Source organism: Lytechinus variegatus, chromosome 10 (assembly GCF_018143015.1).
Source record: "Lytechinus variegatus isolate NC3 chromosome 10, Lvar_3.0, whole genome shotgun sequence".
NCBI classification, from domain to species: domain Eukaryota; kingdom Metazoa; phylum Echinodermata; class Echinoidea; order Temnopleuroida; family Toxopneustidae; genus Lytechinus; species Lytechinus variegatus.
In genome coordinates this window covers 28,909,622-28,936,742 of record NC_054749.1, presented here as the reverse complement: position 1 = coordinate 28,936,742, position 27,121 = coordinate 28,909,622, and the positions used below count along the sequence as shown (strand labels likewise).

At 36.2% G+C, this 27,121-nt stretch overlaps 3 protein-coding genes across 3 annotated transcripts; 2 read left to right on the top strand and 1 right to left on the bottom strand.

Annotated features, from left to right (window-relative positions):
* Positions 1–203: 203 nt before the first annotated feature.
* Positions 204–5,813, bottom strand: LOC121422804. The gene is made up of 3 exons (XM_041618007.1): positions 5,682–5,813; positions 4,318–4,452; positions 204–1,523 (listed from the first exon to the last, which is right to left on the bottom strand). The coding sequence occupies exons 1-3, from the start codon at positions 5,730–5,732 to the stop codon at positions 585–587; spliced, it is 1,125 nt and encodes a 374-aa protein (XP_041473941.1). The 5' UTR covers positions 5,733–5,813; the 3' UTR covers positions 204–584.
* A 3,898-nt stretch (positions 5,814–9,711) lies between these two features.
* LOC121422701 lies at positions 9,712–10,779 on the top strand. Its single transcript, XM_041617868.1, has one exon. The coding sequence runs from the start codon at positions 9,727–9,729 to the stop codon at positions 10,777–10,779; it is 1,053 nt and encodes a 350-aa protein (XP_041473802.1). The 5' UTR covers positions 9,712–9,726.
* Positions 10,780–17,895: 7,116 nt separating this feature from the next.
* Positions 17,896–19,630, top strand: LOC121423282. The gene has a single exon (XM_041618615.1). It carries the CDS (start codon positions 18,295–18,297, stop codon positions 19,225–19,227), a length of 933 nt encoding a protein of 310 aa, XP_041474549.1. The 5' UTR covers positions 17,896–18,294; the 3' UTR covers positions 19,228–19,630.
* The last annotated feature ends 7,491 nt before the right edge of the window (positions 19,631–27,121 follow it).

Here is a 27,121-nt window from a genome sequence, read left to right as displayed (position 1 = left end):
GTTTTACATTAAATTGAATTGGTAAAATACTTATGCATTTATTTTCAAGAGGTATGATTTTTAATGACACAAATTTGATACTTTTCTCATAAAAACGTGAAAAATCTTAGTATTTTGCACAGGGGCGGAAATCTCTCCCAAAAGGTAGGGGGACACGGGGTTGGAAAATTTGACAAGCAAAAAAACAAAAAAAAGGTTATCATTCCAAAAGTAAGGTCATCTCATCCTAAAATACATGTTTTATTTCGATTTTGAATGATGTATTTCATATTTCATCATAAAGACCACAAATACTAGGAGGGATATTGATATTGTGTCCCCCCCCCAATTTTGTAAACACCCAGTATACAGTAGAACAGAAAATTTAGATTAAAGGTAACTCTTGGAATTAAATGCATTCATTAACAAATGGATTCACTTGGCCAGGTGTTGAGTTGTGTTTCATTAGGGGGAATGCATTTGATTAACTATTTATATGTAACGGGCTTCTTACACCCATGCAAGAAGCCTAGAACAATATCAATAATCTGTACTGGTAGAAACATTGCCATGAAATACCATTCTGGAAGGTTATTTCCTTCTTATCATGATTTACTATTTTTCATTGCATCTTGGATGAAACTAAAGGCATCTCTACTTGTTCCAGCTTTCTGCTGCTCATCATCAGTGTCCAAAACGAACCCAAAGCCTGTCGTTGGCTTCTTGGCAAGATTGATTGGCACAGAGGAAGTCCCACTCAACATGACAGATGACAGCTGTGGGTACATCTGAGAAATATGCTGGGCGGTCATGACTGGCTGTTGAAATGCACTGCCGGGATGTCCTTGAGAAGGCACATCAACTTGAGGGGATACCGTACTTTGCTTTGAAAGAACTTGTTCTGATGAAGGCTTCGGGTTAGAAGACGCTTTCTTTGGGGACACTGTTTTCCAGAGGTCTGCAAATCCTGCCTCTCTGGACATTATGGGATCCACACTTCTGTGCTGGGTGGCCTCTCGATCAACAACGTCTTGAAGTTCTGATGCTCCGACAGGGTTTACAGGAATGACACCATGAGTTACAGGTGAACTCATCAGAGTACTGTCTTCATAAGTTACATTATTTGATACTAAATTTGCCTTAGCATCTGAAAGAAGTAGGTTTGCTTCTGAAGCGCCTGATTCTGACATGAACTGGTTGTCTATCAACAAATCAGCAACTGGATCCCTTTCAGAATCCTTGGTCCTACAGGAAGCACTTGAAGACATCCCTGTTGATACCTGATCTTCAGGACTTACTTGGAGTCTGGTCGCTACAGTCATACCGCTGAACAAAGAACTACCAGATGCTTTTGAATTGCCAACTATCATAGCAGAGGGTGTTTCTCTTGAAACAGCAGCTTTCATTGGAGTTGTGCTAACCAAGGGTCCTGGTATATCCTGACCATCAACTTCAAATACTGATTGGGGCTTCAGCTGCCTCTCAGGCATCAATGGCTGATCTAGACTAGTGTCTGCTTCAAGCCTCTCCAACTGCCGTAAAATCTGAGGGTGAAAAAAGACCAGAATCTGAATAAACGAGAATGGACTCAAATTTGACATGAAAGAAATATGACATGATACTCAAAGCCAACAGTTTACCTTTATGATAACTTCTATTGAAAATAGACTAAAATATGCAATTATCAATGATGAAATATCTGCATAAAACTTTGACCCTAATATTGGGTACTTAATATGACCCATGTGATTAAAAAAATGACCAACTAACCAAGCAGCAAATACTCATTTAAGAATATCTTCAAAACACTTTCCTTTTTATCAAGAGTGACACGACACTTGATTATTCTAAATCAAGAATAAAATTTCAATACCCCGAGTCGATTGATAGATATGTGTAAAATCTGTGAAATATAGTAGGTAACATTGGTCATTAGACCAAGTGGTCATTAGTCTAATTGGCTATTAGACCAAGTGGTCATTAGACCAGAAGAGGTCTGGACTAAGTGGGTTTAACCTGGATGTTGTTAGCCCATCTGATGATTAGACCAAGTGATATTAGACCGACCGTAAGTAAACCCTCACACATCGGCCTACATACACACCTACCCTCCCACACACCAACCCACCAACTTTGACAACTGCTAACACATGGGTTGGTGTGTTAGTAGTTGTCTGCGTTGTCAGGGTGGGTGGGTCTCCCACACAATGCTTAACCACCCTGACAATTACTCAACTACCCTCCCATGGCTAAACCATCCCGACAACTTCTCACACAACAACTTACAAACCTACCCTTCCACACATCAACCCACAAACCTACCCTCCCACACACCACACTACTCACAAATCAACCTACACACCTACCCTCCCACACACCAACCCTCCCAGCCTGACAACTACACACACATCAACCTACACACATACCCTCCCACACACCGACCCACCCACCATGACAACTACACACACATCAACCTACCCTCCCACACACCAACCCACCCACTACAACTACACACATATCAACCTACACACATACCCTCCAACACACCGACCCACCCACCATGACAACTACACACACATCAACCTACACACATACCCTCCCACACACCGACCCACCCACCATAACAACTACACACACATCAACCTACCCTCCCACACACCAACCCACCCACTATGACAACTACACACACATCAACCTACACACATACCCTCCAACACACCGACCCACCCACCATGACAACTACACACACATACCCTCCCACACACCGCCCCACCCACCATGACAACTACCTTCCCACACACCAACCCAACCACCATGACAACTACACACACATACCCTCCCACACACCGCCCCACCCACCATGACAACTACCTTCCCACACACCAACCCACCCACTATGACAACTACACACAGCAACCTACACGCATACCCTCCAACACACTGACCCACCCACCATGACAACTACACACACATACCCTCCTACACACAGACCCACCCACCATGACAACTACACACACATCAACCTACACACATACCCTCCAACACACCGACCCACCCACCATGACAACTACACACACATACCCTCCCACACACCGACCCACCCGGGGGGCCACTTCCATTCACGAGTGGATACCATGCGCGACCATGGGGTCTCGAAAAGCACCCTAAACACGTAATTTCCATATTCTGAAAATGCACCCCTTAACAAGTATTGGCGTGTGAAACCCTATCCTTAACAAGTATTGGAAACAAAACGATACTCTTGGCAAATATTCCCTGAAATGAACCCCTAAACAAGTACAGGAATGTTTTATTGTTAGGGGTCCTTCGGTCGTCAGCTTTACGTTATTTGGTTAAGTACGACCCCACCTTCTACACCTCGCGCAAATCGGACTCTAAACACGAAGTGTTGGGGCAAAAAGGACATCCTTTATAAAACATTTTAATTTTGTTTTATTATCCCCGCAAATTCGACCCTAAACACGTAATTTTCCTAGCGAAATAGATACCCTTTTTTCATTATTTTTGTGTTTTTGACACCCTTATCACGTTACGTACGTAACGTGCCCTATCGTGAAAAAGACATCCTTTTTTTTTGGTCGCGCATGGTATCCACTCATCAATGAAAGTGCCCCCCCGGGCGACCCACCCACCATGACAACTACCCTCCCACACACCAACCCACCCACCATGACAACTACACACACATCAACCTACACACCTACCCTCCCAGACATCCACCCTGAAAACTAGTAACACAGTCAGGGACCCAGATTTCATGAAATCATGACTTTCAAACATTGCACAGTGCAGAATGACTTGGGAAGTAAAGGTCTAATCTGGTACACATTTACTAAATTTCCCCTTTGTTGTTACTCAAGAATACTACTTCTCTAACTGGAAAAATTAGTCTACCTGCAGTATCCAAACATATCATGACTGAAATTAAATGGTCTCTATTGCCAAGACCAAGCTTGGAATGCTATGAATCCAGTGACCGGGTAATAATAATTGTGAAGCACTTTGAACAGTCGTTGATTGATAAAGCGCTATATAAATGCCAATTATTATTATTATTATTATTAAGGCTCAAGTCGTGGATCTCCATCGGCAGGTAATCTAATCCCCTTAGTTAGGGAACTTGATTCAAATACACAAAGTCAGTAATCAAGTCACTATTGTCTTTATTGATGGTAACAGGTAAGCTTGTTTGGATTGAGTTGCTCAATGTTCCTCTCTTACCCTCAATAAATACACCTGCAGGCAAGCAGTCAATAATCCATACCGTAACAAAAATACCCAGATTGAAAATTTGAAGTTTTGTTGAGAGTAATATACCTTGAGTGACTTTGCCCTGACTGCTTTATCCTGACTATCTTGCAATGATGTAAGGTGAGAGCTGAGAAGACTAAGTGCCACGTCTGACGAGATGAGATCCTCCTTTAGAATTCCTTCAATACCAAACAAACATAGCTAGAAAAAATACAAAATAAAGTATAATTTAAAAAAAGTGAACACATAGAAACAGAAAGTGCAGCTGTCATTCAGAACTGAATATACCACTTATAGTTGCTCATATTTGATTTCAAGCCCATATATGATGGGAAAGATTGTTGACAATTAATTCACTTTGTGTAATTTCCAGAAGTGATACCTAATGATTGAAAACACAAATTGTTATTCTGAACCTTATGAATGTAAGTCAGAAATGCTTCAATGAAATTAACATGCCTATTCTAATATGTGTAAACTCAAGAGAGAATTGTTCTTTAAGAAATTCCTTTATATGAATATTGCATAATTTCACAATGGTACATTTAATCTTAACACTTGAATAATTAGTTTTCCACATAATTCGTACCAGAGATAATACCGATGACAAGAAATCTTAAATGACATCTAAAGAATAATCATAATTGTGCAATGAAAAGAGCAGAACCAAAACAAAATATCAACAGAAGAATTGTCATAAATTCAGTGCAATAAAGTTATTGATTTGTGTTTTTAAAAACTGATAATGCATACATCAAACTTCCATATGGTTGTTGAGATATCATAGTATATTGATCGAAAATCCAGGATACAAAATTTCAATGGATCAAATCCACATTATAGAAAACCTGATAAAGATTTTGATGGGAAATCATGGTTGTTTTTTCCATGATCAAGTTTCAATATCATTGAATGAAAATGAAAGCCGAGTTCTTCTTGACTAAGGCTGGGAGTCTAGTTGGTGGACCTATACAATGTATAAAACAACTTCAAAATCATTTCTTTAATACAAATAATAACAAAAAAATGTGATCTATTTCATCTGGTTTACTTTGAGTGGTACATTCAAACAGATAAACAAAATTTGTGTACAATAGAGATTTTGAGTGGGATGAAGTTTCTTGGGAAAACTAATGGAAAAAATGGATACAATACATATTCAGCTTTAAAATGACACCAATTTTATTAAAATATCTCTCAGTTTAGCCGATAAATCACATGATAAACCAAATGAAATCTGAAAAAAGCGTAACAAGACCACCTTTTTGGGGGCCGAGTTCAAGATGCATGGCCATACGTTATATTCTATAAAAGTTCTGATTTCTATAAACCATGACAATTACCCTGTTGACTACTGCATTGTCAAATTCCCAAATAACCACCCTGTTCCCATAGCCAAAAGGTTAAAATCTTAATTTTACAACACTTACCAACTGTAGGTTATGGGATGATGTTAGATGTGAGGTCAGTAGTTCAATCATCTTTTCACAGTTTAATGAGGAACTCCTAATTAAAAGTACAACAAAATATTATGTGGTTGCTTTAATGGTACAAAATATTTCTTACACCATTTGGGGTTGCAGCAATAATGTGAAGCAATACGTAAATTACATCAAAATCCTCAAAATCAAAATTGGTAGAAGAAAGCTGTGCATAATCATGAAAATCAAACTAATGTCAGTAAATATTAGTAATTTCTTTACAATGAACTACGTATGTACTATGAACTCAATTCTGAAGTGCTGATTTATGTAGAATACAAAGATTAAATTGTTTATTTAGTTTCATGACAAACAGTGAGAAAACTCTTTTGATAAGCACGCCTAAGCACTAAATTTCCCTAAAACATATTTTTCATTACTATATTTTAAAGAGCATGGCGAGTTTGTAATTATTGGAAATATTACTGTTTTCATCGAATTGCACTGAACCAGTCAAAATACTTTACGATTTTTTAATACTACAAGAATGTAAAGAAGTATTTTATATTAAGAAAGACAAATTTAAATGTAATTATGAGACCCAAAGAAGATAGGAGAGCATGAAAAGGCAACAACAACAATTCATCATAATAAAGGAGAAAATACAATGCAAGCAGTTGACAAAAGAGGAAGGGGAGAGGAATAGAAATGAAAAATGAAAGAACAATAACAACCAGATATGATTAATAATATTTTGAAGCAGAAATCAAATATCAAGAAATTACTGTTTTTCTTGTTCTGTTTCAAAACATAAATATGGTAATCATTAAGAATTTAAATTTTATATGGTTATTAAGGTTCAAACTGAATATGAAGTGAAAAATTGTATTACTAGTATCCAGTCCCTTTTTCTGACATTTTCTCATGCCTGATGATTTCCAATTCCAATGGAGTATATGATGCGGTATTTGGTACCCTGGGGTACCAAATGATAATCCGCCATTTTGTTGAATTATTTATGTTATTTTTTGCGCTGTACCCTGGGTTACCAAAAATGTGTGCAAGTATATTTTAATGTTTTGTACAGATTTTTTTCTTCTTTTTAGTGATTTTATGTAACAATTGATGCATGCAAATGATAACTTTATTCTAATTTTCATGTTCTGTTCTAATCTTCAATGTTCAATAATGAGTTTTGGGACTATAAGCTAATCTTTTGTGTAAGTTAGCTGTCGAAAAGTATACTTAAATTCTTAAGTATAACATAATTTGTTTATTATTATTGGCATTAGATTGTATCAAAGAAAGGAAATAGGCGTTTTGATCATTGTCCCCATTCATTGTCATGAGTGTCGCACCGATCTTACGACCGTGATCACCATGACAACAATGTAACTGTATACTATTACAACACGAGATGGCGCTGCACCACGCCGTACCCCGGGGTACTACGGTACCCCGGTGTACGGCGTGGTGCATCATATATGTAAACACCTAGCCACAAAGCAGATAAAAGGATTTGGTATCTGTACCATCAGCTAATTGTTTCGCTAAACTACATTGGTCCCAGAATACACCATTCTGGTGGACTGTGCTTTAACAGATGATGAAAAGACCATTATTCCTGATAAGCATCTATGTACTATTATGTTCACATCTACAGTTTCTAAAGAAATTCCCCCACAGAGTGCATCATTTACAATGCTCTCTAAACAAATGATGTTGCCAAAGGGATGTTTAACAACACATCACCCTCTTTAGCATGAAAGAGAGGGAGAGAGAGAGCCCACGGAATGGTGAATAGCTCTGTGGTCATGTCTTGGACCTTGTCTTGTACAAGATATAGATTGTATCTGGGCGGTAGGAGAATTTTATATCTTCAAGAGAAATTTCCAGCTCATATGAAAGCAACAAACCTTTGTTGAGCTGCCGAACACAAGGTAAATGACAAGGTGTATAGTCATCATGGCAATGCTAGAGCAGTAATTTAATTTAACTTTAGGGTTTGTATTTACCCAGTTTATGGTTATGTGCTATATATTTTCCCATCATATATTGGAAGCCACATTCATCAAAATTTTGCTTTTAGGGGCATCCTCATCATTAAAACTGCATTTTATTCATTTTTGTTCCAGAATGTACTTTGATCTGTATATATATATATTACAGATACAACATGCAATGTATAAGTAATGTTCAGGTAACAGATACTGTTACAAACATTGTATAATCGATTTCATACCATTTACTGCTATGTATACAAATTGTTCATATAGTGTTTATAAAAGGTATCTGTGACATAGCATTATGTATGGATATATGGTAAATAAAAAGAAGCATCATTAAAGTAAAAGTTGATGTTGAAGTTAAATGAGGAGGTTAACTACACTGCCCATATCTGTGACTGATAATTGATGATTATTCAAAATTTTCACCCACTCTTTAAATAATAATAATAATAATATGCATTTACATAGCGCAAAAACTATATCTATATATTCTATTGCGCTGCAAGAGCTTCCTAGGTGCTGTACATACTATTGAAATAGATAGGTTTTTAATTCTAACTTGAAATAATGTAAATTTGTTGAATTCCTAATGTTGAGGGGAAGTTTGTTCCATAGTCGTGGGACTGACATTAGAAATGACCTACCTCCTAGTGTTGCTTTAGTCTTGTGTGGGGGTACTCGTAGTGTGAGTATATCTTGTGAACTACGTAGATGATGGTCACGAGATCGGGATTTCAATTTCCAGAGATCTGAGATGTAACTTGGGGCCTGACCATTAAGACCTTTAAAAACTATCATTAGGATCTTAAATGTGATTCTTTGTCGGACAGGTAGCCAGTGTAATTCTCTCAATAATGGTGTGCAGGAGAGAATTTGGGAAGACGACATGTGTTTTGCACTCTCTGCAGTTTGCTTATTTGAGAATCGGGTAATCCATAGAGAACACTATTACAATAATCCAATTTACTTGTGATACAAGCATGAACAATAGTTTTCATGGTGTCTTGATAAAAAAATTTGCGGATACGTCTCAAGTTATAGATCATGAAATGAGCGGATTTACAAACATTGTTGATTTGTGATTCCATGCTTAAGTGGGTATCAAATACATTAATACATTATCGAGGAGCATTAGAATATTGATGTCAAATCATGTCTTAGACAAAGCAGTTATGGCATAATTTAATCCTGGTTTGCAATTTAAGAATTGTCAATGTGGCAAATTATATCTGTTCATAAGGATGCGAGACATGCAAATCCTGAGATGATATATATTTATTTATTTTTGTTTTATTTCAGCATGGTAGCCCTTTCAGTTACAAAACTGCTCTACCAAGGGGCCCTGCACAATATAAAAGTGCATTATTGCATTTGCATAGGAATATTAGACTAAAATTAGCACATGGGTAATTTTCTCCTTCTTACATGGCTCATGTGGGCATGAGACAATTTTAGACAATACATATACTGAAACCGAGACAAGGATTCCCAAGACAGAGGCAGTCAGGCAGAGACCGAGACATAGACAAAAAAACTCAATGCAAAGACAGAGACATTTGATTCCAAAATTGACAAAGACAAAGATGAGACACAAGACTCTCACTCGCTCTCCTGAGATATCTCTTGTCTAAAAACACACTTTTTACTTTTTTAGGATTCGAAGCTGTAATTTTCTTCTTACATGAGGACTTCGAGTTCAAGTTCTGAGAAAGCTGTCAACCATCAAGGAATCTAGTTGTAGAGCTTCCATACATCCAAGATTCTGAGCAACACATTTCATCCAGGACCAACCCACTAACACAAAAGAAGGTGTTCAAAACTATTTAATACATCAGAAATCTATGTGGATAGCAAACTTGGTTAAAATCGTGTATTTTTTCAAGAGCAATAAACATTATTGGTCATAAAGCATCATAACTCTGAGCACAGTTACAATCATTGTATCAAAATCATTATGTATTCCATTCTTGGTTTAATCTGATCATCACAAATTGAAGGAGTGGAAACAAATCAATTTTAATTTTCTGTCCATAAAAGAGTAAAAAATGGACAGGTTAACTATCCACCACAATGTTGCATTTTTGTTAATTATTCCCATATTTCTGAAAACATGTCACTGCAATGCATTATCTTTAATGCAAGGGCAAGATGCAAACCTGATTTTCCCATATCCATGTAGCAGTACATCAGTCACGTTACAATATTCATACAGAAATCCATTTTACATATCAACAGATGAATCACAACCATCTTCACAGAAAAGTCAGGAGCACAGATATAGAGTAGAGTTAACACATGATGAGGACAGTCCTAAAGAATGCTTTGTCAACCTCACAATTAGCAGTATCACAAGAGATGACCAAGGGACATACATTCTGTTTGTATATATGGATAGGGAAATATTGGGAGATGCAACACAGAGGATTTGGCTAGGAGTTGATTATCCTCCAGGAGAAGCATCGGTCATCGGAACGGAAGCAAAGGGTGGAAACTGGATGGCTGTGAAGTTTACAGCTCCGGTTGGAAGCATTGGAGGAAAGATAGAATGTTATCAAGGTGGTGAATGGATGCCTCCGCTCTCTGAACCAACTGAGACTGATGTGTTATTGAAACAGACTATTCTCATCAGAAAATCCCACCCTGTATTTTGCTGTTCTTCTGTTTTCTATGAAGAAAAAGATATCTGTGCATGCAATGATACTGCATTGTACCTGGAGCCTTCCAGCAGCAATACGCCATGCCCAACTGTCCCAAGGAAAATTCCAAAGGCAACAACCTCTCGGTACAGAAGTCCAGAAGCTGTAGAGATCACATTGTCTGTCACCTCTACAAACTACATCCAATCAACATCCACAAAATCTCAGGATGCCAGTAAAAATATCCAACATAATCTGAAAATTGCAATCATAATTTTGGTAATTATTTTGGTCATAATGTTAACAATAATTGCAATTTTGCTTTTTAAACTTAGGCAAAAACGCAATAACAATAATATGGAGTCATTTGATGCTTATAAATTAAAACATTGTGGACGTGATGATATTCAAGAAATTGTAAAACTTAGACTTAATTCACAAAACACTGCCACCAGTCCATGAAGACATTTTTAATTTGCATTTCCCAAAACATGTGAAAAACATCAGCTAGACAGCCACTATCAAAACAAAACATGAATATTACTAGAAAAATAATACATGTAGTTAATTCATTCTTTTTGTAATAATTGCTAAAAAATAATAAGTGGAGCGCCTCTGGCAGTCTCACCTGCATCGCGCGATTCAATATAGCAGCAGTGCTGGTTTTGAAAACTGCTGTAAAATAATTCCTAAAAAACACCATTCATAAAATGAAACAATACTACATTCATTGACAATAAATGACATTTGACCTTGATCGTGCGATATAAGACTTGTCAGTGATACTTGATTACCGATATATCCACATTTTATAAACTATATCTATAAACTTTGAAAGTTATCACAGCAATCTAATAATTACTTCCAAAATAACTAGAGTTCAATGACCTTTGACTTTGGGTATGTGACCTGAAACTCACACAGAATGTTCAATGATACTTGATTACTCGTATGTCCAGGTTTCATGAATCAGATCCATAAACTTTCAAAGATTTGATGGTAATTCAACAAATACCCCCAACTTGGCCAAAGTTCGTTGACCTTAAATGACCTTTGACCTTGGTCATGTGACCTGAAACTCGCACAGGATGTTCAGTGATACTTGATTACTCTTATGTCTAACTTTCATGAATCAGATCTATAAAATATCAGTTATGATGGTAATTCACCAGGATTCCCCCAACATGGCCAAAGTTCATTGACCTTGGTCATGTGACCTGAAACTCACACAGGACGTTAAGTGATACTTGATTACTCTTATGCCCAAGTTTCATGAATCAGACCCATAAATTTTCAAAGTTATGATGGTAATCCAACATATACCCCCAACTGGGCCAAAGTTAATTATGACATTTCAAAAACTGAACCTTGGGTTAAGATTTTGATGTTGATTCCTACAACATGATTATTGACCCTACATGACCTTTGACATTGGTCATGCGACCCAAAACTCAGGCAGGATGTTCAGTAATACTTCATTAACCTTATGGCCAAGTTTCATGACGAGGTCTATATACTATCTAAGTTATGCTGTCATTTCAAAAACTTAACCTTCGGTTAAGATTTGGTGTTAACGCTGTCGCCACCACCATCGGAAAAGCAGCGCCGAGACAAAAAAGAAAAATGTACAGTAGACGCAAAGAAACAAAAAGATATGATTCATCTACGTTTGGCCTTAGTACTTACAAACTCTTAATTTTTTCGAAGCCTGGCTTTCGTAATCTTAACTTCTTAAACTCTGGACCAATACAATAAAGTCCACTTTAAAATGTTAAAATGCATAGTACTAATTACGATGTCTTTCTTGCCAACTAAAGCCATGTTATTCCTTACTGAGCTAGCATTACAAATATTATTCACAAGATTATTCAAAGCTTACTTGCCATTTAACTTCACTGCCAAGCTGAATTGATGATAACAAGCAACTTCAACTCTGTGCAAGTAAATCATATCCTTGATTTTTTATACTCGAGATTGCATAAGCCAAGATGCGTGAGTGTGTGTGAGAAAGATATTGTTGAAATTAATTTTTTTAATTTCATACTCAAGTTATTTCAGATTAAGTTTAAGAAAAATATCAAATAATATTATCCTTACAGGGCAATTTCATGCAAAGTAAATGATTTGAATAAATAAAGAAAATGCAACAAACCGAACCCTAACAACGTCATCCATATTCCAATCATTGCTTAGTTTCATAAAGTCTTGAAAATACCACAATCGAGAAAGCCAATGATTTGACTCACTCACTACTCCTTTTATATTTATTTTGTGAAATGGAAGTACTTCAATTTCATTGATTTAGTATTAAAGAAGTTTTATATTTAACTTTCATTTTAAAATGTTTAATATTTTGAAGAAAATACTACACTTCACCATTAGCTTTCTTATTTGCATATTCTTTTTTCTGTGCATAGCCATAATATAAAATACTAAGATATTATCACTATTAAACAAAATTGATAACAATAATATTCTATATTTCACATCTGAATTTGATAAAACTCTTAGGTGTTCTATTCACTTTTGTTTCACAATCATAAAAATCAACATCACACTGGGATATATTTGGCCTGTAAGAATAAGATTAAGAATGTACATAAAATATATCATAGGGAAGGTATGAAAAAGACAAACATGTGAGGATTTGAATGTCTTCAAAGACATTTTTAATTTTTAGTAATCCAAAACACTGTGTGAATTAAAGTGTGGTGTTGTCATGGATAGATTTGTAGACCTTTTTGTACTATCAAAGTGAATTTCTCGTAATTATTTTTCACATGCATGGGGCCTGATTCACAAAGGACTTACAATTGTTGTAACTTTGCCATTATACCAACTACCATGGCATTTAACAGGGCTCAGCAGCCAATCGAATCAAGGTTATCATGGTAGTTGCCATAATGACACAGTTGCAAACTTGCAACAGTTGTAACTGTTTATGAAACGGGCCCCTGGTCATCTTTATTTCAATATTGTGTTTTATTATACTTGCAATAGTTTGTTGTATCAATTCATTACCTACCAAAATTTTATCAAATATATCCAAACATGTATATACCATGTAAATTACTATGTTATATTCTGCAGTGGGTGTGTATTTTGTGGAAAAAAGAACCTTGAATACAAATTTACAGGAATATGCTTTTGTATGATAGATTTCATATGAAAAAAAAAATGCTTTTATGACTTGCTTTTGATTCATCTTAAAACCATGTCAGAGTTGTGCAATTAACCTCTTATGTATCTCACTTCAACTGTCTCCTTTTTGCATCTTTTCTTATAAATCCATAATTTATTTATTGTTCAAAATAGACATGAAATGAAATACTCTGAAAATTTGGTTTGCCCAATTGATCATGGGCCCGGCAGCCGCTGAGCAGGGCCAGATCGACGAGGCTCTGTCCCTTTAATCATTGAACGCCAAACAGGGTAACAGCAACTCACATCTTTTAACATCTTTTGGTCTGATGCGGCCGGGGTTTGAACCACCAACCTCCCGGTTGTGAGACAGACACTCTACCAACTGAGCCAACACACCGGTTCTAGTAATTTTTGTGCTATCAAAGTGATCTATGATTTGCTATCCCTCACTTCCGTCCATTTTTATTCCACTATTGTGTAATATTTATAAGTTCATTTCCGACCTCAAAAAAAAAATCATCAAATATATACAACATGTACATACTATGCATTCATTTTTGTGTGTGTGTCTCAAAAAAACCTTGATAAATATTTACTGAAATATTGCCTTTTCATATTATGCATTTTAAATTCAAATGTACTTAATCTATGCATTTTATCAGTAAGTTCTACTTCATGTTTATTGATCATTATCATTCAAGAAATCTTTTTTTATATACATAGTTGCTGAACTGTCTACTTTGTAACATTAAAAACATATATTATTTCTAATAAATCTGAACTTCTCATGAACATTTTGATGTTTGCTTTATTAACTAAGTCCTATAGAATGATGGTTGTATGTGTGCTTTGTATGTATACTTTCATGCTGTTTGTAAATGATTATGTTGTGTGTGGGGGTGAGGATGTGTGTGTTGTTTCTAATCTATATAACCTGATTAGCAATAGTTATATGACATTAATGCATATTTAACTTCTAAAATTTGAAGAAAAAAACACAATCACAATCACATCAGATCATTCAGGAACCAAGTGAATCTCTCATTAATCTATAGGATCTATAAAGGCTATTGTGACAATAGCACTGACCTTTGACACCCCAAATAAAATCAGATCAGTGCAACTTTTATATTGCACATTTTGAGGCAAATCTTAAATTGATAAATCAGTTTTACTTTCCTTATTTGAACAAGCAATTTCCATGACAATTCCATGGCAAATAAGTTATCTCTGTGACCTTTGACCATTGACCTCATGACCCCAGAATAGAATTATCTGATCATATTCACTCAGCAGATCATCATCAATTACATCATACATACATGAGCAAAATTGAATTTGATCTGTCTACCAGGGTTTGGAAGAAACTGTTTATAAATGTGTCCATGTCTATTACTTTCCTCAAAGCATGGACTTTGGACTCATGCAAGCCAACATAACAAAACTCAACTGGGAGAAAAAAATCCATCTGTTTAGTTCACATTTGAAACAAATGGTAACCAACATCTAGCATCGATCTACACCAACAGCATGTTCCATCCAAACGTATAAAACCTACATGTATGTGAAAGGTTCATTAATTTCTAAAGAAAATGAAGGAAAAATTCTAGCTATACAGGCTGATATTTTTGTGAAGAAGCTGGAAAAGGCATATGATTCTAGTACACTATACAGTCAGCAAATATTTGAAGGTTACATGTATGCATGATTATGTGCATGATTAATAAAAAGGAAAAAAAAATATTACGTTTGGTTGATATATCATTATTAAATTGCTATTAGTATACATTACATTTACTCTTTCCCCATAATGAGAAAGAATGGTATGACTACGCTGGAAAAGTTTATTTCCAAGAATTAGTTTGCAGTTTTTTTTTTAATCTGTATTAAAAAAATAATAATTTCATGTTTCATATAATTATGCGGTGTGAATGGGCTCAATGTTATGATCCTTTTGCCGCCAATGCTGGTTTGGAAAGCTTCCAGCCAGCATCTGATTGGATGCTATTTTTGTCCTCTGTTGTCAACTGACCTGGGAAGATTTTTTTTCTCAAAACAAACGCCTTGCGAAGTTGTCCATCAAAGGATGCTGCTTAAAATAATTGGGAATAACAGGTTTGGGTAAGTTTATAATTTCCTAATATATACAAATGCTCTTTCATACTTTTTTTAATGTGTGAAACATTAAAGTAATCCAGATGTCTTTGAAAAAGAGTGACCTCATCAGTTGATATCATGGATGTACTTTACCATTACCAGTAGTAGAGCTCTACACAATAGACCAGCCGTTATTTGTAAATGTATATGATGTACTTGGTTATGAGCGTGCCTTAGGTTTTCAGATATTTGGGTTACACTAAAGGACAGAAGGAGGTTTGGCACAATAGAAATAACAATAGAAGAAATAAAACCTCTCTTTTTGATTAATTACTATATCTGGTAATGCTATATTAACAAGTTAATCTCATGCTAATGTAAAGCATTTATCTATATTTGTTTAAATAGGTCTACATATCTTCACTGGCCATCCAACTTTAGCTCTTTTTTCTTCTCCTTATTCTTCTTCCTGCTCTTATTGTTGTTGTTCTTCTGATTTTCACTATGCCTCTTCTGTCTATTCTTTCTCTGAAATGATTTTTTTTCCTTAATTCCCTTCTTACAAAATAATTTTTTTCTTAAGCATGGATCAATTATTTGTCATGTAGATTAATTGCGAGGCGTCTATAAAATGCAGGTTACATTGATTGGGCAAACACTTTTTATATAAATAAAAGAATAAAAAGATAACATCCAGGGGTGGTATTCTGAGGTCATTTTATCTTTAAAATATTTTATTTCATCTCTTAAAATGAAATTGGTATTCTGAGATGAGATTTTATCTCTCAGATAAATTTTTAGATTTTATCTTGCGTATAAATTTTATCTTGCGTATCTACAAATGATACGCAACAGAACAATGCCTGCGTACACATACCCATCACGTATCTGACCATTGATTGCAACGCAGATGATGTGCTTGCGCCCATGTTACTTTGAAGAAAAAATAAAATAAACTTAAAAGAGGGTAGAGGCTATTTTATCTCTGCGACGTTGATTTCACCAGTATTTCTAGGTGAATTAACCCCAAATGGTGACATGAAAATGAAGAAAAATTATATACTTATTGAGAATAACCCCTTAACGTTATTCCTGTACAATCAGAGAGTATTTCATAAGACTTTTCTTTACTAATATTGTCTTTGAAATGATGCTTGAAAAGATGCGATATAGACTTCGAAAAAAGATGAGAGTATTGTCCTTTTTGTTAAAAAGAAATCTCCGTAAAGACGCGCAAGCGTATTTGAAGTCAATAAATTGACGCAATCTGGCCCCTTTGCCACACCTCCTGGCGGAATGGATTTTAATTGGTTGAGTGATATGAGAGAGCTATAAAAGCGCGTTTCTAATTGGATATTGATTAAAAAATAGGTGTGTCTTACAGAGATAAAATGAAGATAAAATGGTTCTCAGAATACCAATTCGGAGAGATTTTAAGGGTATTTTATCTCACTGATTTTAACGGAGATAAAATATTTTATTTTATCTGAGATAAAATGGATCTCAGAATACCACCCCAGGAAAGATATTGGTGGTTAAAGAAAAACTGAGAGATTAATAACTGTCACTAAAGTAGGTAGCCACTTCATCTCTTATGAACTCTTCTCCAAGCAGGCCTTGAATTTTTACCCCCTTGTTCGTTCTTAAATGTTGAGAGCCTGACAAGGCAGAAGGTCCCAGTTTTAGACTCTTCACTGGTCTTTGATATGACTTGGCCAATGATTGAACCAGTAAGGAGGGCACTACACCACTGAGCCATCATGATTGGTATTTGTACAGTATGTACAAGTATTTGATGTGAATGGGATTTGGTTCAAGGGATGGGTCAATGAACAAAAAAGGTTACTATTTTCTTCTCTCTATCTCTTTCTAATGCACAGGAGACAAATATGAACATTTATTTGCTGTTACACTCTCCAATGGCCACTGGTTTACCAAAGATGAGCCCAAAGTGGAGACACACAATCTTCTCCGTGTCATTGTTTCATCAAATCAAAACCAGTCCTAATGACTGAGGAGGGATCTACTGAATCTGCGATACCAAGATCTCTTGCTACAAATCTGATGATTTTACAAGCTACAAATCTGTATGCTGTTATTCGATTAAAAGTCGAACAGTGTGCAAGCTCTTGACAGTATAAAGTGGTGCCTATATTTTTGCCATCTGGCTCTAACTGATGCTTGTTACAAAATCTCAAAATTCATCAGCAACAGAAACTGGAGAATATTGTGACAACCAACATTCTTGCTGTAGTTGTTCTTGGTTTAATGACTGTTACATATTGAAACTAAGAAGTTGAATGACATCAGAAAGATGTTCATTCAATTGTGAATGATATAAGAAGCCAATTTCAATAAATCAGAGCTATGAAATACTATACTTGCAGGCATTAAAGCCAAATGAAATTTTCATCAAAACATTTTGAACTGATTTGATGTAAAAGTTGTGGCAAAATCTGTTTTCTTGATCAAATCTATTTACACTTTGTAGATATTAACTTTTACTAGAAGTTCTATATAATACTTTTAAGCAATAACATAGATATCACATAGCAAGGAAATCTCTAATCAATTTACTTGATGTCCATTTAGAAAGCATTTTGGAAAAATGTTTAGTTTATTCAATTAAACTGGTCAAATTCATAATTTAAAGTGATTGTCATCTCAGTTTTCAACCTTGCATAACATACCCTCTTAATTTCAATTTTCTAAGAGAATCTCTCCTACATAATCAAAATGAGTCCATACTTGTCCATGTTGTCTGACAGATTTACTATTCTTATTACAATTGTAATATTTCTTGCAATTCAATCTGAGTGTAATTTTCCAGCATCATCTAAAATAGAAGGTGAAAAAGCAAACCTGATTTTCCCATATCCATGTGATAGCACAGAAGTTACATTACAGCAATCAAACAGATGGCCATTTTATAGTTCAACTGAAGGTTTATCACCATCTTTGCCTAAAAGTCAGGTTCAAAGACTAAAAGTTAAGAATATAATTAACAATGGAAGCTGCTCTCTAGATCTTACAATAAGGGATCTCTTGAGAGGTGATCAAGGGACATACATATTGTTTGCATATAAGGATGGTAACATACTAGGTGATGATACACATAGGATATATCTTCAGGTAGATTATCCTCCTGGTAATGCCTCATGTGTTGTAGGTGTTGATAAGGGTGGAGATTGGGTAGTGGTGGACTGTACAGCTAATGCTGGAACTATACCAGGAAAGATTGAATGCTATCAAGAAGGTCTATGGATGCCTCCCTTGACTGACCCTGTGGAGAGTGGCTCTCTATTAGGACAATTCATTCTCATCAGAAAATCAGAGCCAGCATTTTGCTGCTCTTCTAGTCTGTTTGAAGATAAACCAAGATGTGAATGCAATGATACTAGTCTGAATCTAGATGATAATCACAGTAATCATCCTTGTCCACTTCCATCAGAAACTCTAACCACGTATCATCCCTCTATTGTCACTGAAAACAATCCCAGTAATAACTATTCTACTACTATGTCAACACCTCCAAATAAAATGAGAGAATGCAATTACAAAAAAACAGTTATTACTCTGTCATTTTTCATGTGCCTAAACAGTTTCTTGCTAATATTCAGTCTGTTTTGTCTGTATAAGTATAAAATGAGAATTCATGAAAAAAAATAACCTTCTGCTTACCAAATGGCAATACACAGAAATGGATCAATCAAGAAACATGCAGAATTTCAGGTTGAAGATCAATAAACTACAACAAGTTTTATTTAGAAAATACTATAGATTTTCAGACCTTAAGATTATTCACAGTGAGGGGAAGGACTCGGCTCTATATGTCCCTCACTAATTAATCATTTATAGTTCCAAGCAATGGAAATGAATGTCCATTTATAAGGTAATTACACAACTTTCAATCAACAACAAATTTTATATTGATATAAGAAAAACAAATTTCATTAAACAAACCAAAATAACTATTAACCTCAACATCAAGTGGGCTGAAATGTAAAGAGAAAATCAAAACCCACGACACTGAAAATATATCAAATAAATGGATTTTAAAGAAGGAAGTTATGAGTTCTGGCAAAAACATGTTTAACAATATATAATGGTCTATATGCAGTATGGGGGGAGCTGATTAAGTTTGACAATCCCTTTATTATGATATGTAATGATATTAAAAAAATATTCTTAATTTTCTGCTATCGTACAACATTATATCTAAACAAATGTATTCATCTTATCTTTTCTGTGAGTTATCAACAAAAGAATCCCCCTTTTCTCACTGTGTATGTATAGGCTACTGTCAGTTGACTTACCAAAACAATGTCATTTGAAATTGTTGTAAAGTGTGGATCATTAACATTTTTTTATATCATTTCAATTTTGAATATTCTGTTATATAGAATTTTGCTGTAAGTGTGAATTGGTATAATACAAAATGACTATGAACTATTTGAAAGTTATATGGTACAATACTAGATTTAAAAAAAAATTACCTAAAGTTCATACTTACATTGTAATCTTAGTTCAGTTGATACAGAGTTGTCACTTGGAATTATAAAAACAAATTTAAACTTACTATGTAAAAACTATGGTGTTAAAAAGAACACCAGTGACAGCAGTGCTATGAGAGGACTGCATCCCACGTTGCCAAAAGTACATTTACACAATGAAGTTGTAATATTACACAAAACAAACAGGACACCAACAGTGTAGAATTAACACCATGAACAATAACCATGGTGTAATATGTTTGGTGAGGTCCTCTCATAACATCTACTGGTATATTTTTAACACTGTTTATTTTGCAGTATAAGACTTTTGTACACAAAAAAGTGGTTGCCCTGGAATGGAAAATAATAACTTATAACGTAAGAAATTATGATGTCATATTTTTGTAAAAGAAAGAAAAACAGTTCTGTTAATATGATGTACCTTGATATAATTTTGTTTGTATATTTTTTAGTGTTGCAATAGAAACTTAAAAACAAATTTGCTTTCTCTTACTAATATTTAGCCTTTTTAGGAGTATGTGATTTCATCTTACATGCAATACACATCAATATATCATGCTTGTAAAAAGATTTATGAATCGTATGAAATGTAAAATTGAATAATTGAAGCAATACTGTTGGAGCTTGAAAAAGATGATTTATTGGTTTTAATTTAAATTACACGTCTCATGGTAAACTGTTTATCATTAGTCAAGATACACTATAGGGTAGTTTTGATATTTTGTATTTACAAAAGACCTTAAGTGCCTACATGTATATACTTAACATTTTAAATAACGACAAATAATGACAAAAATGACAAAAAATTACCTAAAGTTTATACTTACATTGTAATCTTAGTTCAGTTGATACAGAGTTGTCACTTGGAATTATAAAAACAAATTTAAACTTACTATGTAAAAACTATGGTGTTAAAAAGAACACCAGTGACAGCAGTGCTATGAGAGGACTGCATCCCACATTGCCAAAAGTACATTTACACAATGAAGTTGTAATATTACACAAAACAAACAGGACACCAACAGTGTATAATTAACACCATGAACAATAACCATGGTGTAATATGTTTGGTGAGGTCCTCTCATAACATCTACTGGTATATTTTTAACACTGTTTATTTTGCAGTATAAGACTTTTGTACACAAAAAAGTGGTTGCCCTGGAATGGAAAATAATAACTGATAACGTAAGAAATTATGAAGTCATATTTTTGTAAAAGAAAAAAAGCTGTTCTGTTAATATGATGAACCTTGTTATAATTTTGTTTGTATGATATTTTCTAGTGTTGCAATAGAAACTTAAAAACAGATTTGCTTTTTCTTACTAATATTTAGGAGTATGTGATTTCATCTTATACCCCTTTCATAAACCCCATTAAAATGAATTAGGCGGCTAATAGCAGCATAATTTGGTCGTAAAATTGGAGGAGGACAAGAGTTATCCGCATTACTCTGATGCTGCTATTATCTGCATAATAGCAGCATCGGGACAAGATTTTGAGTTTATGAACGCATTTCCAAATAATGCGGATAATTGCCATGGTGCGGTCACAAGGTCACCCTTTTCCAACACAACCGCATCGGAGGGGGCGTGTCCAGTTGTCATGGCGATTATCCGCCTTTTTTCAGGACGGGCGCTCGTAAAAATAATGCGGCTTATTTTCGGAGTTTATGAACGCAATTTTTATTGAATTATCCGCATTACTCTTAGGCGGCTAATTGGAGGATAGGTTTATGAAAAGGGTATTACATGCAATACACATCAACATATCATGATTGTAAAAAGATTTATGAATCGTATGAAATGTAAAATTGAATAATTGAAGCAATATTGTCGCAGCTTGAAAAAGATGATTTATTGGTTTTAATTTAAATTACACGTCTCATGGTAAACTGTTTATCATTAGTCAAGATACACTATAGGGTAGTTTTGATATTTTGTATTTACAAAAGACCTGAAGTGCCTACATGTATATACTTAACATTTGAAATAATGACAAATAATTACAAATAAGAAGTGCATTCATTTTCTAGTTATTACATTCAATGTTGAAAAGATGTAGAGAGAGTGAGATATGAATGAATGTACAATTGTTCATATGAGTATGCTCTAAGATCATTTGGTAAACTTTGGTTAATATTTTGTTTGGAAGGATGTCTTGTTTGATTGTGTGAGCATGTGGTAGCGCGGGAAGTAGTGTTATGTAGTATGTATCTAACTTCCTGTTATCCTTTCAGTCATTCACCCTCACTTGTTTACAAACTCCCCCTACAGGCGGTTTCAAACCGCCTCGATCACAAGAATCCCCGTTAAATTACGAGAACTTTTTAAGGCTAAAAAATACCCGTTAATTATTCCTGCATTCACACCGCCCCGAAACACATCCTTCGGGATAAGTTCCCGAAGTTACGAGCATGCGCAGTGTGGTCTGATAAGCAGGCAAGGCGGGAGATTCAAAATCACTTGCCCAGCAGCCACCCACGCCGCCGCGCCCAACGACACGCTGGGATAAAAGTTCCCGTAATTTGCTTTCACATCGCCAAAATACCTGCGACCTTGGAAAAATCCCCACGAAAGTTCTCGTAATTTCGCCAAGTACCTACTATTTAGCGGGTATTTTCTTTCGGGGAAATTACGCGTAGTTTGCTTTCACATTACCAAAATACCTGGTATTTTCTGATCGGGGTAAATTTCCCGATCAGAGAATACCTGGAACTGGCGAACTTCGAGGCGGTCTGAAACCACCTAATGTCATCTTAGAGTCCCAAAACCCCCAATACCATGTAACTGCTAAGCCTTGACCATAACCTCAGTGACCTCAGCTTACTTCATGGAAGAAGTATGACTCACACTCCAGCCCCAGTCACTTGCACAGAGCATCACCACACCCCTTATACCAGAGAAAGTTTGATAGACAGTTAATTGTAGACCAATCAGATCAAGTTTAGATAACTCCCACATTAAATAGTTACACCCCAAAACAAATGATATAAATAAGACTTCTTAAGACTCCAAAGCTTCGCATATTTTTCGTAACGCCGCTCCGATCGCATTGAATGAGCCGCAATTTTGGTGAAAAGCGGCCGCAGAGCTCCCCCGGCGGAGGCCGCGCTAGCTGCATCATGCACACATGACCATTCCATAGGGATGCATACGCACTCACACGCTGGCGATCCGTTCCAAGGACCCCCGTTTTCACAAACATTTGTCGTTCCGAAGCCCGTTCCGAGGACCCTCCTTTTTACGATAAGCCTGCTCCAAGGCCCCGTTTTTTGTCTCGCCCGCGGCACACACCCACCACTTTTTTGGTCGAGTGCCCCCCCCCCGGGGTTAGGGCCAGTAATACCCTTTTTACACACGCTTAAATTTCCTTAACCCCGTACCATAGGTGGGGCTAAATTGCCATTTAGCCCCACCTATAATACGGGGTAAAGCTTAGCCCAATTTCTTTTTACACAGCATTTTTGCAAAGTGGGCTAGCCCCACCTTTAGTACGGGATTATTTTGCCCTGCAAAAAAGCAGGGTTATCCCAGCAATTGCGGTGCTCAGAGCGATGGTGGGGGGTTAATCGCTAGTGTAAAACGAAAGTGGGCTAAGTGCTCCCATTCCTGCCCCGCAACAGAGCCGGCCCTCTTGTCCAATCAGAGGTAAGCACAATGAATATTCATGAACAGCGAACACGGCGATGACAAAAAGCGCGCGCCATAAGTCAGCGAGTTAGTGTTTTAATACTTCCCTCATCAACGCTCGTGATTATTCATGAGCTACCACTATTCCAGGATAAGCGAATTTCGTGTTTGAAAAAACAAGCATTCCTTATCCGCGGTTAGCAATGACAATTTGGCATGTGTGCTCGCTCTTTTGCTAGTTGATGGGCATGTACGTGGGTATTGTAAAGGATTGGATACATGTCTAATCGTATTAGGCTTAGTGAGCAGGGGAATGTGTGAGGTGCCAATTTTGGTGGGTGTGTGTTTGTGTTTACACTCAGCAACTGGTTGATATGGCCTGTAAGTGAGTATATGAAGGTTTTGATTGATGTCTTGTAAGGCTGGATGAGTAGGTGATAGTGTGAGGTGTAGGCTTATGTGGGTGTGGGTTTGTGTGTGTGCTCTTTGGCTGGGTGATAGAGCCTGTTGGTGGGTATTGTAAAGGTTTGGACGGATGTCTTGTAAGGCTGCGTGGGTGAAAAAGGTGACAGTGTGGGATGCAGGTTTGTGGGGATGTGGGGGTGTGTGTGTGTGTGTACACTGCAACTGGTTGGTAGGTCATGTAAGTGGGTATGTGCAGGGGTGGATGGTTGTCTTGTAAGGCTGGCTGGGTAAAAAGGTGACAGAGTGGGATGCAGGTTTGTGGGGATGTGGGTGTGTGTGTGTGTGTGTGTGTACACTGCAACTGGTTGGTAGGTCATGTAAGTGGGTATGTGCAGGGGTGGATGGTTGTCTTGTAAGGCTGGCTGGGTAAAAAGGTGACAGAGTGGGATGCAGGTTTGTGGGGATGTGGGTGTGTGTGTGTGTGTGTGCACTGCTACTGGTTGGTAGGGCCTGTAGGTGGGTATGGTAAAGGTTTGGATGGATGTCTTGTAAGGCTGGGTGGGTGAAGAGGTGAAAGTGTGGGATGCAGATTTGTGTGGATATGAGTGTGTGTGCTCCTTGGGTAGTTGATAGGGCCTGTAGGTGGGTATTGTAAAGGTTTGGATGGATGTCTTGTGAGGCTGCATGGGTGAGAAGGTAATAGTGTGGGTGTGTGTGGTTGTGCTCTATGACTTGTTATAAGGTCATGTAGGTGGGCAAGGGACAGTGAGATGTGGGTGTGTGCAGTCAACTAGTTAGTAGGGCCTGAAGGTGTGGATGGATGTCTTGTAAGGCTGGATGAGCAGGTGAAGATTTGTTTGAATAAATTTAATGCAGAAAAATCAAATACACGCACATCATGGGTTGTATGCAAATGAGAGAGCTGATGCCACTTAATATCTTTTTGTATTCTATTACATGAAATATATAATATTTCAATTTTTCAATAGGATGGGGTGACTGAGAAATAACTTACACCGGAATTTTATCCTATCTATTAAATTCCATTTATGATATCCGTCTTAACAGTACATTTGATGACAATGGGCATGAATTATGTGTTTGGTAAACTACAAACAGGTTCTCATTAGCTCAACAAACATAGATTGACAGTCCATCACAGTCTTTTTTTTAAACAATGCGTGAGTCCCAACAGTGTACGCTGACACCATTACTTCAGTAACTTACTTCATGCCATCTTGGTCTCTGGGAATTTACTAACATTCATGCAAAAAATGCCATTATATCACATGGTCCTAACGTTGCATTGCCGTAAACAATTGTGCAATGGCAAGCAGAGTGAATTGCACAAATCAGAAACATAGTACCAAATTTATTTATTTTACATGTAATGTGATAAAATATAAAAGAATTTGTGATTGTGTGAGGTCATTGCTTCCCTCGTCTGCATACGTCCTGTGTTGTACATTTAATAGTTTTCTGAAACTAAGAGAAACTTTTCTTTTGAAATCAAAATAATGTCCATATAATTAAAATATCTAGCATCCTGCTCATTTCATTTCCTCTTTTCATGTAATTTGATCTTTGGTGTTTATAAAGAGGTGACTGGCATAGAGAAAAAAAATTGCATTATGTAGTACAAAATTCATCAAATGAGATAAAGGAAAAGAACTTAAAGGTTTGCTAGTTTTGGTAACGATCTCAAAATGACTTTTTACAGAATCCAATGAAATAACCACCAAAGTGTCTGTTTGTTTAAATAAAACGCATGTGCCAAAGGATTCTGGGAGAAATTGTGTAATTGCTGAGAAATTAGCAAATAAGCACAGGATTCGGGTAGAGCGTCGGGCCCGACACTCGAATAATTATACATTGTCCCACGTGCGCTTATCTGTGTTGGGATCTTCGGTGTGAACATTTTTCAGCGTAGATTTCAAGATTTCACAAAGTTCAGTTAATGTAACTGTACCAGATCTAGATCCTCGATTATATACTGACAATTAAGCCTTGTTTTACTCATGAAATCAGTGTTTACTGCAACTACTGGAATTTCTCTTAGTGATAGAAGAATCACCATTTCTTCATAAGAATCATATTGACTGTAAAGAAAGAAATTAATTATGACAAACTCTCCTGATATATGTTCTAGAATGCTAAAACATTATTTGATAGTCTTGTCTCACCATCTATACACCCCCCCAAAATAGGGAGAAATTTGACGGAACAATTAATATCACTAATCACCACTTAAGGATCAATTTTGGTCATTGACATGGGACTTACATGTAGTTCATTATGACGTCATTGAGCATAATTGTGATCTATGCTGTGCATTACATTGCTTTCATTGTATATTTCATGCTTTTGCGCATGCACTCATCTAGACTGTTGAATATGGTCTCATACTCAAAGGTAAACTTTGTAAAGGAGCCTGTGGGGTATTTGTTGGATTTCAGTCATTTTAGGGATATGCTCTGATACTTCACAGGCAATTGATGTAGACCAAAATATGCCTTTTTGATGTACGGCTATAACGCTATCAATATACCTTTCACACGTGTAAAATTCGCTTGAGGGTAATGTCAACAAATAATAGGCAGCCCGATTCTGGCATGTCTCACTTGAAAACATGATAAAATCTCAAGTTTTACCTAAGCATGAAATTGAATATTTTTTTCACATACATCAGGTTCATGAAAATGTTAGTTAGTGTGGAAAGTTTCAACACACACATGAAATGCAAGCAAAGAAACACAATAAGATTTTGACTTTCATTGGCCACATTTTCGATCACCCATAAAAGTCTGTTACAATACAAAATAGAAGGGTCGTTAATGATGTGCAAATTGGAGTCTAGCGCTGCGCCTGCAAGCGTGACATCAATGAATTTGAATTCTATGCCTTTTCAATACTCAACTAAAGACCTTGGAATTCCCAGTGCTCATGTATCAGAAACAAAAAGCACATATAGCTGAGCCATGTTTGTATCCATACAAATAACAGAAGAGATCTTTT

Excerpts from the sequence above, each read along its gene's own strand:
- LOC121422804 (XM_041618007.1), bottom strand. The coding sequence starts at position 5,732 with ATGATTGAACTACTGACCTCACATCTAACATCATCCCATAACCTACAG. Across the intron at positions 4,453-5,681 it reads CATCCCATAACCTACAGTTG|CTATGTTTGTTTGGTATTGA; the intron begins GTAAGTGTTGTA and ends TATTTTTTCTAG. Across the intron at positions 1,524-4,317 it reads TCAGGGCAAAGTCACTCAAG|ATTTTACGGCAGTTGGAGAG; the intron begins GTATATTACTCT and ends TTTCACCCTCAG.
- LOC121422701 (XM_041617868.1), top strand. The coding sequence starts at position 9,727 with ATGGACAGGTTAACTATCCACCACAATGTTGCATTTTTGTTAATTATT.
- LOC121423282 (XM_041618615.1), top strand. The coding sequence starts at position 18,295 with ATGAGTCCATACTTGTCCATGTTGTCTGACAGATTTACTATTCTTATT.